Here is a 17,147-nt window from a genome sequence, read left to right as displayed (position 1 = left end):
TGCGGTGGTCATTCCCTGACCTTTCCGCATCCTCCGTATTTGGTGGTGACGGGCTCGAACCCCAGTCTAATCAAGAAGCGTGTGCTACGCACTGCTGCTCCTTTCCACCTAGCTACGGAGGCGCATAGACCTCAATAAGATCCCCTCTGAGGTGCCTGATTTGCCAAGCTCTGTAGCCTAGGTATTCATGTATTCAAAGTCTAAATGATTTTTTCTTATATGGATGCCCTTTTGCAGAGCTTACCAAGCAGGTTGCTCATTTTTGGACATTCTTGCAAGAAGCACATTGTCTTTTTTTGTGTGTTGTATCCATACTTGGATACAGTATTTTGAGCATTGTCTCGCATTTGCCTGATATATTGGGATAATTACCTTACTATCTCTACAAGCAAATGTTCAATAAATTATTGATAGGCCACCATGATCCATCCTTGATGCCTGTCTACACTGTTTGAAGAACTTCATGTCTGACCATATCATAACTCCCAAAGCTCTTTCTCTCTACTGTTTTTAAATCAACCTCATCAAATGTATAAGTAATTTTAGGGATCCTATTCCCTACAATTGCCCCATACATTGGGATAATTATCTTCCTATCTCTACAAGCAAATGTTCAATAAATTATTGATAAGACACCATGGTCCATCCTTGATGCCTGTCTACACTGTTTGAAGAACTTCATGTCTGACCATATCATAACTCCCAAAGCTCTTTCTTTCTACTGTTTTTAAATCAACCCCATCAAATGTGTAAGTAATTTTGGGGGTCCTGTTCCCCAAACGTAAAACCTTACATTTTGCTGCATTAAAACATTGCTGCCACTTTTCTGAACATATTTTAAGCTTATTTGTCATCCTAAATTAGCATTGCTTGGTGCTGATAATTAACCATACTCCCATTCTTCACATTATCTGAAAATTTTGATATCATATCCTGTTTACCTTTGTCAATATCATTTTTGAAAATCAGAAGCAACAGTGGTCCCAGAGCTGATCACTGGGGGAGCCCACTTCTAAAATTAGACAAGTTGGAGAGTAAACATTAATCACAATCCTTGGCTTCCTGCCCTGTGGCCACCTTATGATCCTTCTTAGAACCTTATCCATGATTTCAACATGTTCCAGCTTAGACAACAGCCTCTCATGAGGGACTGAGTCAAATGCTTTTCTAAAATTCAATTATGCAATGTTGAAATTGTTTTCTACATTCAGCTCATAAGTAACATTATGAAAATAGCTAACCAGGTTATTAAACATGATTTTCTCTTAAAAAACCAATGTTGTGTATGTTTCAGAATTCCATTTATATCCAAATGTCTCAGGATTGCATCTTTATGATTGCTTCCATGATTTTCCCTATCACTGAAGTTAAACTGACCAATCTGTTGTTATCCGTTTTCACTCTTAGAATTGCCTTTATATATCGGTGATACATTGGCACTTCTTGAATAAGCATGTGATGTTTAATTCCTTAAGTATCTGACTTAGGAAATAAATATCACAAAAATGTTGAATCTTTTTTCTAAAGACCCTCAATTTGTGTTTTTAAATTAGAACTAATAAAATACATTTTTTAATAGTAAAGTAACAATGTGTTATCTTAATTGCTTGTTTTAGGTGGGAGATGAGAGTGGATGATCAAGGCAGAGTGTACTATGCAGATCATAATACTCAGACTACAACATGGTACCACCCAGCTCAAGAAAGTGTTTTCAGTTGTCAACTATGGCTTTCCCAATGGTCACATACTACTCATGAATTTCAGCAACAGTTTTTATATGGGGTATATATATATATATATAAAATTTGAATTACCATATATCTATTCCAAAGATTTGCTGCTTAAAAATACTATATAAATTATTCATGAAAATTTAAGATATTTTAACTAAGTGGTTCACACACTTTGTGGTGAAATCCCCTTTTCTTTTAATAAAATTTTCTATGAAGCTTTAGTAATTAAATTTCACATCCTGCAGAATTTCAGCATTTAACTCCTTTAATTATTGCCAATTAATTGCTTTGGTTTTGCTAGATGTAAAATTAATTTTAAAATGGACAGTCAGTGGATGATTATTTTATGTAAAAATTAAATATTAAATTGACAGTGCAATTTTTACATTTAACTTAATTATGAAGTGTAAACTTTTAAAGGAATTTTGGTATTAGTATTTGCTGTGTTGTGCTGCAAAAAAAAAAATCCCAAGCTTTAGCTGCATCAGCAAAAAAAAAAGAAGATTTTCTGCGTGTTTCACTCTTTGTATAGGTGACCTTTGTATTTCCTCAAGCTGTTGGCTTTAACTATCCATAGAGGTAACTTATTCCAGTAATTAACAACTCACTGGCTAAAAGAAAAACTGCCTATAATCCACTTTAAAACTCTTCCCCAAAACTTGAATTTATAGTCCATAGTTCTGTCGCCATTTATAACCATTAAAATTTCATATTCATTCATTTTACTGTCCCCTCACAGAGCCTTATAGATGTCAGTCAGACTCCTCTAAGGCAGTGTTTCTCAACTTTTAGTAGATGTGGAGCACAACAACCTATTCCCTAATTTAAGTGGAATGTCAGGAAAAATATGTATATAATCTTTATTATTTACTGTATATAAATATTACATTAGTCTGAAAACAATTCAGAAAATGACCTAAGGTCTGACTTAGTTCATTTTCTCATATTTACACAGAGAATACTCGTAAATAAATTGCATAAAAGTTTATTCCTCAGCTTGAAATCCCAAATGATGAGTATTCATGGAGCACTGGTTGAGAAACATTGCTGTAAGTTACACATTTACCAAGCTTTGGTGGCATGTAATTAGTTTTTCTTCATGTGGATACCATTTTTGCCAATCTCACCAGGCATGTAACCTATCTCTGGGCCTTCTCAAAAAACTTGTCTTTATAGTTGCTGTCTCCACCCTTGGACACAGTATTCTAAGTGTAGTCTTACCTCATCTTCCTATCTCTACTAGCAAATGTTCAATAAATTATTGATAAGACACCATGATCCATCCTTGATGCCTGTCTACACTGTTTGAAGAACTTCATGTCTGACTATATAATATGGGACTTATATTCACTATCTACGCAATTCCTGGGGACTTCCTTACAATATGCTGATGTCATCTGGTATCCAATCATATGCATTTTGTTGTATGACTGCCTCTTCTAGCAGAAATTCATCTGGAGATTCACATTACTGGCTAGCTCCCATTTCCCATGTCACATAAAAGCTTGATGTCTGTTTGCTGAAGCTCTGTGCTAGACTGCCTTCTGGAACCCTGGGTTTCAAAAAGCAGGAATTTGGGACACGGGGAGCATAAAAAGGAGATGCATGAAATAGCATTATGAGTAGGCTAACCATGCATCCAATTTTCAACGGGATACTGCCATTTTTTTTTTGTTATTTTTTTACATTTTTTTACAAAGGAAGTTAGGCAGGTGAAGGCAGATTAGGAGAAATCTTTGGCAAAGAATGCAAAGAAAAACAGCAAAGAGTTCTTTACCTATGTAAACTCTAGAAGGAAAGGGATGAATCAGATTGGTCCACTGGATATTGATAGTTCAACTGTTGATGATCCTGCTCAGGTGGCTAACAAACTAAATGAGTATTTTGCATCTACATTCACTCATGAGGAGTTATTCAGGGAGGGGAATGCCAGAGGTGTATTCAACTCTGGCAGTAAGCAAGATAATTTTGTAATAACTGAGAGGAAAGTGGAGGAGAAATTGTTGAAGATAAACATAAAAAAGGCACCCGGGGTGGATGGAATCTATCCAGTTATATTAAAGGAGGCGGCAAAGGAAATAAACAAACCCTTAGCCATAATTATGAGAGCTTCTTTGGACTCAGGGGAGGTACCCATGGACTGGAGATGAGCAAATGTGACCCCAATTAACAAAGGAGGATCAAAGGGTGACACAAGTAATTATAGACCTGTTAGTTTAACTTCTGTTCCAGGAAAATTAATGTAGGTACTGGTTAAAGAAGCACTGCAGGATCATCTAGACAAGACTTCAGTTGTAGCTTGGACACAGCATGGTTTTGTTAAGGGACAGTCTTGCCTGACCAATTTGATTGGATACTATGATATGGTCACAAGGGAACTGGATGCAGGGAATAACTTTGATATCATATATTTGGATCTTAGAAAGGCTTTTGATACTGTTGCACATGGAAGACTGCTGCACAAATTGAAGCAGTGTGGCATTGGAGGCAAATTGCTGCTATGGATAAAGGGATGGTTAAGTGGGAGAAGACAGAGAGTGGTAATCAATGGACACTGCTCTATGGGGACTAATGTTATTAGTTGTGTCCCTCAGGGTTCAGTGTTGGGTCCTTTGTTGTTTTCTGTATTTATAAATGATATTGATGATGGTATATCAGGCTTAATGTCCAAGTTTGCAGACGATACGAAGGTTGGCAGGGTTGTTAAGGACACTAATGGCAGTACGCTGCTGCAACAGGATCTAGAAAAGTTGAGCTGATGTGCTGAGAAGTGGCAAATGAAGTTTAACATTGACAAATGTAAAGTACTACATATGGGAAGCAGTAAACCCAGAGTGACGTATCAACTGTGTGGTACTACACTGACAGTGGTAGAGAACAAAAAGGACCTGGGGGTAATTGTGCAGGCAGATATGAAGTTTTCTGAGCAGTGCAGATGGTCTGCAAGAGTAGCTCATAGTGTCTTGTCAATGATATACAGGGATTTTTTGTAGGGATAAGGAGGTGATTATCCCCTTGTATAAGGCAATGGTCAGGCCACACCTTCAGTACTGTATACAGGTCTGGAGGCCTTATTTTAAGAAGAATGTAGAGCTGTTGGAATGAGTACAGAGAAGGGCAACAAGATTAGTGAATGGAACAAAGGGTTGCTCTTATGAAGAAAGGCTTAAATTTTGCAAATTACGGTGTCTTGTGACCAGGCACCTGCGAGGTGATCTGATTGAGGTGTATAAAGCCTTGAATGGTTTGATCATGCTGAATGCTGATGGGATTCTTCCTCTTGCTCAGAATAATCACCTGAGAGGGCATAAATTCAAATTTAGGAAAGATGGTTGTAGGAAAAATGTGCAGAAATTTTCCTTTAGCCAGCTGGTAGTTGGTTGGTTGAACAGACTTCCATCCTTTGTTGTGGAAGTTAGCCTAAATAAATTTAAGGCTGAGCTGGACAGGTATTTGGAATGAATGGAAGGGTGAAATGGGAGCGTTTTTTTTTTTTTTTTTTTTTTTGGCTGATGCTGCATAAGCTTGCCTTCTTGCATCATATGCCTCTACTAATGCTAATAACTTTCACAATCTTTTTGAAGATAGAATGGCAGAAATGTCGGAGTAAGTGTATTTCATCAAATGGGGACTACTTTGAAAAGAATCATCAAAATATGGATGATTAATAAAGGTATGCTGTAAAAAAAAATTATGATCATTCTTTAATTGAACAGTCCCTGTGTGTCTGCCTTTAAACTGCCTTCTAGACCTATGGGCTATAATAAATTCAAGTTATAGGGGGAGATGTTTAGACTGGATTGCAGGAAGTTTTATTTTTAGCCAGCGAGTTATAAATTACTGGAATAAGTTACCTACATGGGTGGTAGAGGCTGAAAGTTTGGGGAAATTCAAAAGTCAGCTGAATAGTTACCTGTGGGAGGAGGGTAATGCATATGTTGTCTGTTTCCTTTTCTTTTATTAATTATTATTTTTTAAAATTTTTTTCTTATTATTTATTTTATTTATTTTTTTGCTAGTGCAGCATAAGCCATAGGCATCCTTGCACCATGTGGCCATTGCTAATGCTAATACCAATATTTTTCTGCATTTGTATAATGACAACTGTCCACGACAGTCTGTAATCAAATGAAATAAGAAGTCAGTTGAATAGACTCCCAACACTGTCACCACCAGGAGTAGTGACATAGCAACGTGGTGTATAATGGCAAGGAAACATTTATAGTTTTATTTAGTTTTTTTTTTTTTTTCATTTTTGTGAGTAGAGCTTTCTCCTTGACTTTGGCCTGTCCTTTTGAAATTATCCTTATAGTAAATATTTAAATTTATGCACTACTTAAATACAATAATAATTATCAAATTATTGCTAATATATAAAATTGCTGAACGTAAAATACATAATTTGTATTTTATTTGTATTTTATAAAATACATACAAATTATGTATTTTATGTTCAGATGAGCTAATGATTTTAATATTCTGGTTGAAAATTTCATAAATCTACCTTTTTATCACAAATTTTAAGTTGATAATGAACATTGTGCATGTGTACATTTTGTAAATATTCTTTTCAGGTGGTTAACCAAATGGATGATGAAACTGTTGATCGTACCTTTGGTCTTCTTCCACCTGAGTGGGGTAAGTTTAACTAGTCTAACTCTTTTATTATGACTGTTTTTAAAAATAAAGTAATTACCACTGTGTTCTGCCACTTTTTTTTTTAATCCCAAGTTTATTCTAATCGGTTCAGTTTTTGTTATTATTAAAATCTTGCCATGCAGAAAATTCCACTTTTTTTTTTTAATTTGCTCTCCAAGTTTATTAACAGTCTTTTTTTTTAATTTGCTCTCCAAGTTTATTAACAGTCACGTTATTATTAATAAAGGTGAATTGACAGAAGAAAGCTAGGCACCTCACTTATTTAGCCTAAGCTTTTATCATTTAGACATTCATACAAATATTAAACCAAAAGTAAGATACAATGTGTATGTTGGCTACAGAGCTTGGTAACAAGGATAATTCAATGAGGGGGGCTGATTGAAGTTTACAAGGCTCTGATAAAGGATAGTAAAATTAATGAAGAGGAAATTTTCATTTTATTAAATTATGCTAAAATCAGGATAATAAATTCAAACAGAGAGAGAGAGGAAGAATTATAGGCTAGATTATAGGAAATTTTACTTTAACTGATCAGTTTATAATAATTGAAATAAATAATTCAAAGGCCAAGTGGATTGGGATCTATGGGAGGAGAGAAACACAGAGGTTTTTATTTTATTTTTTCTTGGTGCAACAAAAGCCTGGGTTCATTGTACTGTGTCAATTAAACTAAATTTGAACTCTTACTAATTGGGCACACATCATTAATTTTATGAATTGCTGGATCTTTTCACCTGAAACAAAATAAAATCACAAGGCATATGGCAAAAGAGCAACAATTATTTGCAAGGAACAGTTGAAACAAAACAATTCAGGTTCTTCCAAATGAATGCACCCTTGAATTACAATATAATCCAAGTATTTATCCAAAAAAAAAAATGGATTGCTGCTGCAACGCAGTATGTGGCTGTATGGATGGCCTCCAGTGTTTCACCATTTTTTGTTCTTGTTGAAGTAATGTGGTATTATTTGTTCATTGAGGTGGTCTGTGACTTGCCACAGGATTCTATTGAGTCTCTGCTTCAGTATGGCATGGGTCTTTATGGGGTCCATTCCTCAAATTTTGTTAGGGTCTTCTTCCACTTGTCTTTTATTCTGGATATAATAATCTCATCTATTTCCACTCAGCTGGGTTGTATATCTTCTTGCTCTTTTACCTCTGGTTCCATGTCCATATTCTTTGTTCTTTGTAGTGGGTTGCTCTTTCTTGATGATTTTTTTTCCCCAAGATTCCAAGATATTTATTATAAAAAAAACCCCTTTTTCTCTTTTTATGTTTTTTCCCCCTCCCCATGACTGGTACTAGTACCAAGTGCATGGGGTGGTTGATTGTGTCTAGTTACTGTTATTATTACTGTTGGTTGAGGAACTCTCTTACTATTCTAAAAGTGTTCAGGATCACGGTTCCATGTAAATGTTCTCTGGGAGGCCTATTGCTGCTAGATTTTTATGGAGGCTCTTTGGGATGGTCATTACTTGTTCCATATGCCACAGATATTTGATTTCTTGTCTTAGATCTGAGTACTTTCCTGGTCTTTTCCTCATATGTTTTCTGGAGATTGCTGATGTTGGGCACTGCTATGTTTAACAGGTAGGTAGCCATTCCCCAGAATTTGTATGTCTCTCCCTCTGTCATGGCTTCAATCTCTTCACTGGTATTCATCTAGTAGTTTTGTCTGACTGGATGTCCTTGATACAATCCATGGGTCTTGCATTTATCTAGGCCAAATTGCATCCTGATGTTAATGCTGAACTCTTTGGTGATTCGGAGTAGCTGTTGGAGTTGATTCTCCATTACGGCACAGAGTTTGATGTCATCCATGTACATCAAGTGAGAGAGGGTGTATAGGTTCTTCCTCCCTCCTTTTAGGGTATATCTGTACTTGTTGTTATTGAGCATGGTGGAATTATTATTATTGTAATTTAAAAAATTTTATTCTGGACAGCCAAATGAATTTGCAGCTTCATTATAACAGCTTTTGGCAGCTACTAAACTAACAGAGCAGTTACAGTTTCTATAGAGCACAAAAATTTTTGTTTTAAAACTGTTTCTTTAGAATTATGCATCAGAAAAGTTTAAGATGTTTAATAACTTTTATTTATATTTCTAACTTACTAAAACTTTATTTGTTTACCTAGAAAGAAGAGTAGATCCACAGGGAAGAGTGTATTTTGCAAATCACAACACCAGAACAACGCAATGGGCAGATCCACGTGTAGAGGAGTAAATTTTCATTTTTCATTTATTTTGTTGTATTTTGTAATATGGTGGGAGATATAAATTTCCTCTGTGCAACTTTGTTAACTTTTGACATGATTATTATAAATAAAATAAAATACGACTAGAATATGAATTCATAATCACCAAATGCCTAACAAGGTAAAAAATTTTTAAACTTTGATATGATTGCTATTTTTAATTACACTTCAATTACTTGATCTTCTTAAGATTTCTGTTGTTTTCTTTTTATTTTTTTGCTGCTTACTGATTTTGCTCATTCTGTTTATGTCCAACATGCTATGTCACAAAAAATGTTGTTTTGATGGGAAACGTGACCTCATAAAAAGTGATCCACTGATGATTCATGAGTTTAGCAATTTTTTTGTCACTTTTATTGATTTCAATCATTAAATGTGCCCATATGGAAAAACTAGTCACTTTAACATTATCAGTTCTTTATTGATATCTTAAAAAAAAAAAAAAGGCAGAATGCTGCAGATATTCAATAACATTTGAAATATAAAAACTGTAATATAATTTTAAATTGTTCAGTTCATTAGTATTGCATCTCATCAGTTCCCTTTGGCTCATTATGAAGAACTTTCTAGATAAATTTCTAGTCTTCTCATTAATTCACAGTCTACTGGAATAAGATCCTATCATTTATTCCATCCTATCATCCTATACAAATATTTTCTGCGGTTATGGTTTACATTCTTTTTTATGCATTTAATATATAAAAAAGTAAATCTTCATCTGTTATCTCTTATACACTTAAGTCAATTCTTTTTTGTTTTATCTGTTTTCAGGGAGTTTTAACATCATGCATTATTTGTAGTTTGCTTATAGATATCAAAAGTTATTAAAATTAAAATAAATTTAGAACAAGAGTTTCAGATGTATGAGAGCTATTCAATACTATTTGTATTAAACATAATATTAAATGTTAATGTACAAAATTTAGTAAAACATTTAGAATGTGTTTAGCAAAAAGCAAAACTATTTTTTATTGCAAAATTGTTTTTGTTGCACTTAGCTATGCTCTTCACTGTATACATGTTGAAGCTTTTTCCAGTTCTGTATTGAGTTATTAATACAGAACTTACAGAACACCCGAGATCATTGACATAGTAGTGCCTATTGTATTAGATCCAAATTTCCTTTTTATTTCTGAAAATAGTTTTATTTTTAATTCTGCTTGTTATATCCCAATGCTAAATCTTTTATTTATGGATTGCAACACTTATTAAATATAATTTTTTATTTAATTTTCATGAACATTTGAAATTTCAAAATGTGTTTTTATAGATGGTATTTCCAGCAAATATTTTTTATTAATTCTCTTAAAATAAAAGAAAGAAAAATCTTATAAACATAAAATTTAAATATGAACCTATTAGTTACTTCCATATTCATATTTATAAAGCCTTTAAGCATATGAAATTTCAAAATCATTCTTTCATACTTAATTTAGAATTTTTACATGCTTATTAATGACATCTCATTTATCAAGCCATTGCACATAATTACTTTTCATAAACAGAAGCAACTGATCTCAGAAATAAGATAATCTATATTTAGGAATGCACAGAATTGCTAATTCTGAACTGTAAATTAATGCAGATTCGATATTTCACTTATTGGTCCATTGGTGGAAGTGCCACCACTGCCATGTTAAGGATGAACTTCATAATCATTCTTGTATTATACAGTGTACTTTATTGAATTAAATTGTGTTAGGAAGGTATTATATAACTTATTATAAATTATACAAACTAATTCATTCAAGGGACATGTACTTCATATGATTATTAAAAATGTCCATTACCATTATAGAACTTCATTACAGGTATTTTCAAAGTGTATAAGTTGATAAGGAGAACCTCCATCTGCTCATGTTTTAGTTTTTCTAATTCTAACAAGTTCAGCTATTTTTGTTTATTTATTGTTTCAAAGTTCATTTATGTTTGTGAAAACATATTGCCACTTTCACTTTTTTTGAGAATGCTCTTACTATATTGTCTCTTTCCGTGTATAATTTTAATTTAATGTTTTCTCTTCTGTTTGGTTTATGCATTTGTGATTTCTTTGTTATCTCTAGAATTTTGTATATATATTTCTCTCATTTTGTAATAATTTATTTTCTTTTTCATAAAACTTCACTGAATTTTCTTTGCAGATTTTGAAATTCCTTATAATGGAATAATATTTATTTTAAATTTTATAACTTAGTTCCAGTGCCTTTATTCTTTTTTTTTTTAATTAGTTAACCTCTTTTATAACTAAACTGTAAATAAGTTAATAGATGATGTTTAAAACTTGATTGGTTGTATGTTTTTTTTTTTTTTTTGCATTTGAATTTAAAACAATCGCTTGTACTAAGTTATTAAGAGGTATATTTCCATCCTTTCTTGAGATTCCAGATAATCTTGTACAAAATTTTTCTTGCTTACAGTAATTTTTCATTAATTTTTGCGACCACGGCTCACTTTAAAAAAAAAATTCTGATATTTTTCTGCTCATTTGCTTACAATATTTTGCTGCTTTAGTGCCTACTTGCTTTTTGGAAAAAAACAAAACATGAATATGGTGCAGTTCCCATTCTCTGCAAAATTCGTTAAAACACCATGAACACTTTTTAAAATGGAAATCAATGGAAAAGAATATAAAAAATTCTGAACTTATTGATGATGCTCTACAAAAAGCAATTTTAACAGAGAAAGAAAAATGGAGAAGAATTTTAAAAATTATTCTGGACACAATATTATTTTGTGAAAAAAATAGTTTTGTATTAAGAGGTTCAAATGAGATGTCCATTCTGATATTCCCTGTCAGAGACTTGGCAATTTTGAATCTCCTCTCTTTGATCTTCTCTGGCTTAAAATCTCTCTACCTCATTGTGTCAAATTCATCTGTTGTCTCTACTGTTCTCCCAACTCCACTAATCACTTGGAGCTCTTTGACTTCCTCTCTTTGCAACTTGACTTTCTCCAGTCCAAATTTCCTAACAGTGAGGTAATTTTTCTTGGTGATTTTAATGTTCACAACTCCAGCTGGCTTCCGTTTTCTAGTCACACTGACTCAGCTGGTCGAGATGCTGAGGCTTTTGCAATTACTAATGACTTTGCACAGATTGTTCATTTACCTACAAGAATATTGGACAATCCTAATCATACAGCCAATATGCTTGATCTTTTTCTCACAAACAACCCTTCTAAGTACACATTCGAAGTGAGAGGCCCTCTAGGCACTTCAGATCACAACTTGGTGATTGTCTCTTCTCCAATGGAGCCTTTATCTCATGGCTATTCCCAACCTCTTGTTGTTTGGCATTACAAAAATTCAAAATGGGATGACCTGCAAGATTTCCTTTCTTCTTTTCCTTAGTCGGATTACTGTTTCAAAACTTCTGATTTCAACGTTTGCTCAGATCATGTCAGTGAAATTATTCTTGCAGGAATGGAATCCTTTATCCCACACTCCACTTTAAAATCTCGTCCTTTATCTAAACCTTGGTTTTCCAATAAATGTGCTAAGGCTGTTCAAGAGAAGAATGTTGCATATCGTAATTGGCTTGTTTCTAATTCTTCAGTTTCATTTTCAGCCTACACCAAAGCTCGCAACAATTGAAAAGCAGTGATTAATCAGTCCAAACTAGATTTTGAACAGGCTAAGAGTAGAAAACTTGCTTCTTGTCCTAATGGTAGCTGAGCATTCTGGTCCCTTTCCAAAGCTATTGGCCACAACTTTTACCCATCTCTGCTCCCACCTCTGTCAAAACCAGATGGTTCTGTTGTCACTTCAGCCAAGGATGAAGCTGACCTGCTAGCATCCCATTTTTCTTCTAACTCATGTATTAATGATCTTTGTAAAACACCTCCCACCATTCCCAACACGCTCCATTCAATGCCTCCTGCGGTCTTCCGTCAAAAGGATATCAGAAGGATTTTGACGAATCTTGATGGTAAGAAAGCTCCAGGTCTTGATGGTATTTCTCCACTTGTTCTCAAAACCTGTGCTCCTGAACTTACTCCTATTCTTTGCCGCCTTTTTTCACTTTCCTATTCCAAAGGTGTTTTCCCTTCTGCTTGGAAATTTGCTCATATCCAGCCAGTTCCTGACAAATCCCTCCCACTCAATTATTGTCCCATTGCAATTACTTCTACTCTTTCTAAAGTAATGGAGAAATCAATTGACCGCAAACTCTTAAACTCCCTAGAAACCTTCCGTCTGATCAATGATCGCCAGTATGGATTCCGTCACTGTCAATCCACTGGTGATATTCTGGCTTATGTTACCCCTATATGGATAAATTCAATGGAAAAGTTTGGTGAAATGCAAGCAGTTACTCTTGACATCTCGAAGGCTTTCGATCGTGTTTGGCATTAAGGTCTTCTAAAAAAGCTTCTATCTTATGGCCTTCTAACTTCTCCACTAATGCTGGTTTCCACCACTCTTTTCCTCTTGTATATTAATGACCTTCCATTAACTTGAAATCCTATCCATAGTTTTGCCACTGATAGCACATTGCATTCCACTTTCCAATTTGAGAAACCTTGCCCTGCTCAATCAGCTTTAACTTCTCAAATATCTGCTACCAATTCCTTAAATGCCGATCTCCAGGTAATTCTCCAGTGGGGCAAAAACAACTTAGTTGATTGATTTCAATCCTTCTAAAACTCAGTCTTGTCTTATATCTCGCAAAAAGGATTTTTCTTCTTCTATGCCTTACCTTTGGTGACACTCCGATTTCTAGGCAAAATTATATACCTCTTTTGGGATTACCCTGACTTATAATCTCTCTTGGCACAAGCACATTACAAATATTGCTTCCTCTGCATCTAAAAAACTTGGTTTTCTCTTTCGCTCTTGGCATTACTTTTCTTCCAAATAGCTGTTCACTCTGTACAAATTGCAAATCCGCCCTACCATGGAATATTGTTTCCACATCTGGGGAGGTGCCCCCAAAACCTCTCTCAGGCTTCTAGATTCCATTCAGAAGAGGGCAGTTAGGTTAATTAATGACTCCTCTCTAACAGTCTCTCCACTCTCTGTCTCATAGACATACTGTTTCTGCTACATGCCCTTTCTGCAGATACTTCCACGGGTACTGTTCTTCTGAATTGGCTTCTATAATTCCCGCTCTCTCTCTTTCAAAACAGTCTGAACACGTGCCGCCACCAGCCAACATCCATTTACTGTCCAACTACAAATTCACAGAACCAACTTTTCATCTTCCTTGTTTTTAATCATTCAACTGCTGTTTTCTGGAACATCCTACCTTCATACATATTTCCTGAAAATTACAGTCTATAGTATAAGAAGTTTAAGTCTAATGTCAACAAATATCTTCATTTGTCTTCTCAACCTCTAACCCAAGCACGGTACTAAGTACTATAGGTTCTAATACCTCTCGTGTTTGGGGTTTTCATAAAAAGAAAGTAACACTTCACCAAAGAAGACTATTCTTACTTATTCTCAGTGGATACCACCACCCCCCAGACGGCACCATTTCAAGGCTTATTGGCCTATCATCGGTGGGTGAGTTGGCCTGTCATTGGTGCATACCCTGGTGTTGCAGTCATTCTAACCCAGTTATGAAGTATAACTCCACAATATGAGAGATGCCAAAAGATGTACATAGTAATATTACTAAGAAGAAATAAATGCACAAATCATAATAAACTATGAACTTGAAATTCACTATAGAACTTTCAGTGTACATACACAGTTCTTTGTTCATAATAGTAAACTACAGTAGTAATGTGAATGGTATTGATTTAATTGTATCTCATATTGTGACTACCTTCACAACAAGTTTTTTTTTTTTTTTTTTATGTGAACCCCAAACACGAGAGGTATTAAAACCTATAGTACTTAGTACCGTGCTTGGGTTAGTTAAGTTATTGTGTATTGCACTACCTAGAATAAGTAATGCTTCACCAATGGAAAAGACTATTGTTACTCATTCTCAGTGGATACTACCACTCAGATGGCACTGTTTCAAGGCTTGTTGGCCCAGCATCGGTTTGGCGCCTCCGTAGCCAGGTGGGAAGGAGCAGCGGTGCGTAGCACACGCTTCTTGATTAGACCGGGGTTCGAGCCCGTCACCACCAAATACGGAAGATGCGGAAAGGTCAGGAAATGACCACCGCATCTCCCGGAGCAATATGGCCTTAGTTGCTAATGCTCCTAAAAACCAAATAACAAACAACAACCAGCATCGGTTTGCAGGTAGGTACCCTTATAACTGGGTTATACTTCAATAGTGTTGCAATCATGCCAACCCAGTTATGAAATATATAACTCCACAATATGAGAGGTGCCAAAAGGTGTACATAGTAACAAAGTACATAGTACACAGTAGTTTATTATGCCTTGTGAATTTATTTCTTCTTAGTAATATTACTATGTACACCTTTTGGCATCTAAATTGATTGTTGTTGCATGACAATGCACCCCCATATTCTGCTGTCAACATCAGGCAATTTTTGGCAAAAAAATCGATTCCAGTCATCGAACACCCCCCGTATTTTTTCGGATTTGGCTCCCACAGATTACTTTTTGTTCCCCACAATGAAAACAACCATGAAAGGAATGCGATACAGGATGATAGAGGACATCAAGGCTGCAGTGGCTGACCAGCTGAAAGCAGTACCAGAGGATAAGTTCCAGAAGTGTTTTCAAAACTTGTATAAAAGATGTAAACAGTGTGTACACATCAGAGGCGAGTACTTCAAAAATATATAACCTTACTTTGCCGTTAGTGTTATTCTTTTTTTTTTTTGTAGTAGCGTCAGTCTTGTATATAATTGGCACACTGTGTAGACCCCAATTTAGGTGGTCATTTGAAAGATGAAAGAAGAATTTTAGAAAGTGGCAGAATAATTGAATTGAAGACTAGTAAGTAGTAAGAAACCTATTGTGTTTCTTACTACTCAAGGCCAACATCTGTGCAAATTTATTAGAAACTATCATCAAAATTTTTATGAACTGTTAAAAGTGTTGATGAATTTTTATGAACTGTTAAAAGAACTCATAAAACTGTTAAAAGATTGACACGTTACTCTTAAAAGTGAAAGCTGTGCAGGAGTTGAAAGAAGTAGACAATGGAAAATGGCTGACCTATTGCAGCTGCTCTGATATCTGCAGCACTTTGTGGTTTGAATGGATATTTTTGGTATAAAGATCTTTGCTTATGGTGGCACAATATGGCCTAAGGTGTTGAAGAACCATAAAACCAAAAACAAAAACTTGTCAAATGAGATCTAGTTCAACCTCAGTGGATGTCTACCATCCAAAATTCACATATATGAGTTACTGAAAACTGATGTCTTTCACAAGAAACCTCTAGACTCAAAGTGGTAGGTGTCTGGTAGACAGTCTTGTGTTGTTGCATATGGAAATGTGAAAAATTACGTATGCACTTGTATAACTGAAGATGGAGTACTGTAAACTGCTGTGTGCCATAGATTAAAGGAATATATATTTTAAATACACCTTCAGTCTAATACTTTGCATGAATTAAACAAGTGTAGAGTTATGTGATTATAGCAGCTTTCTGAATACAGTTTTAAATTTGTCTCATTTAAAAACTTAAATCATAATAATAACAATAGCATTATACATCATATAACACAATTACATCATAATAACATTACATAAAAACATAATAAATCATTACTTATAATAACAATTATAGGTAATAATTTTAAATGAATATTACTACTAAAGTAAAATTTAATGACTATGTATGTGTTTAAAACATATAAATATGAAAGTTAAGATCTCAGGTGATACAAAGCAATTGTGAAACCACCACTTCTTATACCAAAAATTGCCAGTGCTTCGGTTGATGAATTTGTTTGAGAGTTACAAAGGCTGAATTAAAGAAATTCACAATTGTTTTGTATCACCTGAGACCTTAACTTTCATATTTATATGTTTTAAACACATACATAGTCATTAAATTTTACTTTAGTAGTAATATTCATTTAAATCATTTATTTGGAGTGCTAAATTTGCTATATAGTAAAGTTTATACAAAATTTTGGACTTGGAGTCCTAAATTTCGTATAAACTTTCAGTGATATTAATAATAATTATTATTATGGCTATTTCAGAATTTTCAAGAGTGTTGGTGGTTCTGTTCCTCCTCTAAGGAGTTTTAAATGGAAACTTGCCTGCTTTAGACATTTATGTCATGTAAGTCATTGCATTTGTTCAGAAATATAGTATGGTCCGAAATAAAATAGCCTAAGATAGCTTTACATTTTATCATTGAATATGAACAAGTTGAAAGATGCCAGGGCATTATTCTAGTCATTTTTGAGGTTTAGAAACATCTGTTGAACGGTCTCTGCCGATATTCTGTGTGGAACATGTGTTATGTTTTCCTATAGATCATCCAAAGTTCTTGGTATCCACACACAGTATTCTCCTTGACAATCCCATCACAACTATACATCTCATTGGATCAGGTGGGTGAGTGAATTGGATAATAGTAATCAATTTCTCTCAAAATGAGGGGCTTT

General features: G+C 34.4%; 1 protein-coding gene across 1 annotated transcript in view; it reads left to right on the top strand.

Moving 5' to 3' along the window:
- LOC150080536 (NEDD4-like E3 ubiquitin-protein ligase WWP1) overlaps positions 1-17,147 on the top strand; it is a 167,013-nt gene that overhangs the window by 34,290 nt on the left and 115,576 nt on the right. The window contains exons 5-8 of the mRNA XM_090382065.1: positions 1,617-1,782; positions 6,308-6,371; positions 8,532-8,616; positions 16,737-16,818. Coding sequence (XP_090238191.1) covers positions 1,617-1,782; positions 6,308-6,371; positions 8,532-8,616; positions 16,737-16,818 — 397 coding nt within the window. The remainder of the gene's footprint in view (positions 1-1,616; positions 1,783-6,307; positions 6,372-8,531; positions 8,617-16,736; positions 16,819-17,147) is intronic.

This window comes from Mastigoproctus giganteus, chromosome 9 (genome assembly GCF_048544385.1).
Source record: "Mastigoproctus giganteus isolate SK-2022 chromosome 9, ASM4854438v1, whole genome shotgun sequence".
Classification (NCBI taxonomy): domain Eukaryota; kingdom Metazoa; phylum Arthropoda; class Arachnida; order Uropygi; family Thelyphonidae; genus Mastigoproctus; species Mastigoproctus giganteus.
The sequence above is the reverse complement of the archived record's forward strand: the minus strand, read 5'-3'. Positions and strand labels throughout refer to the sequence as shown.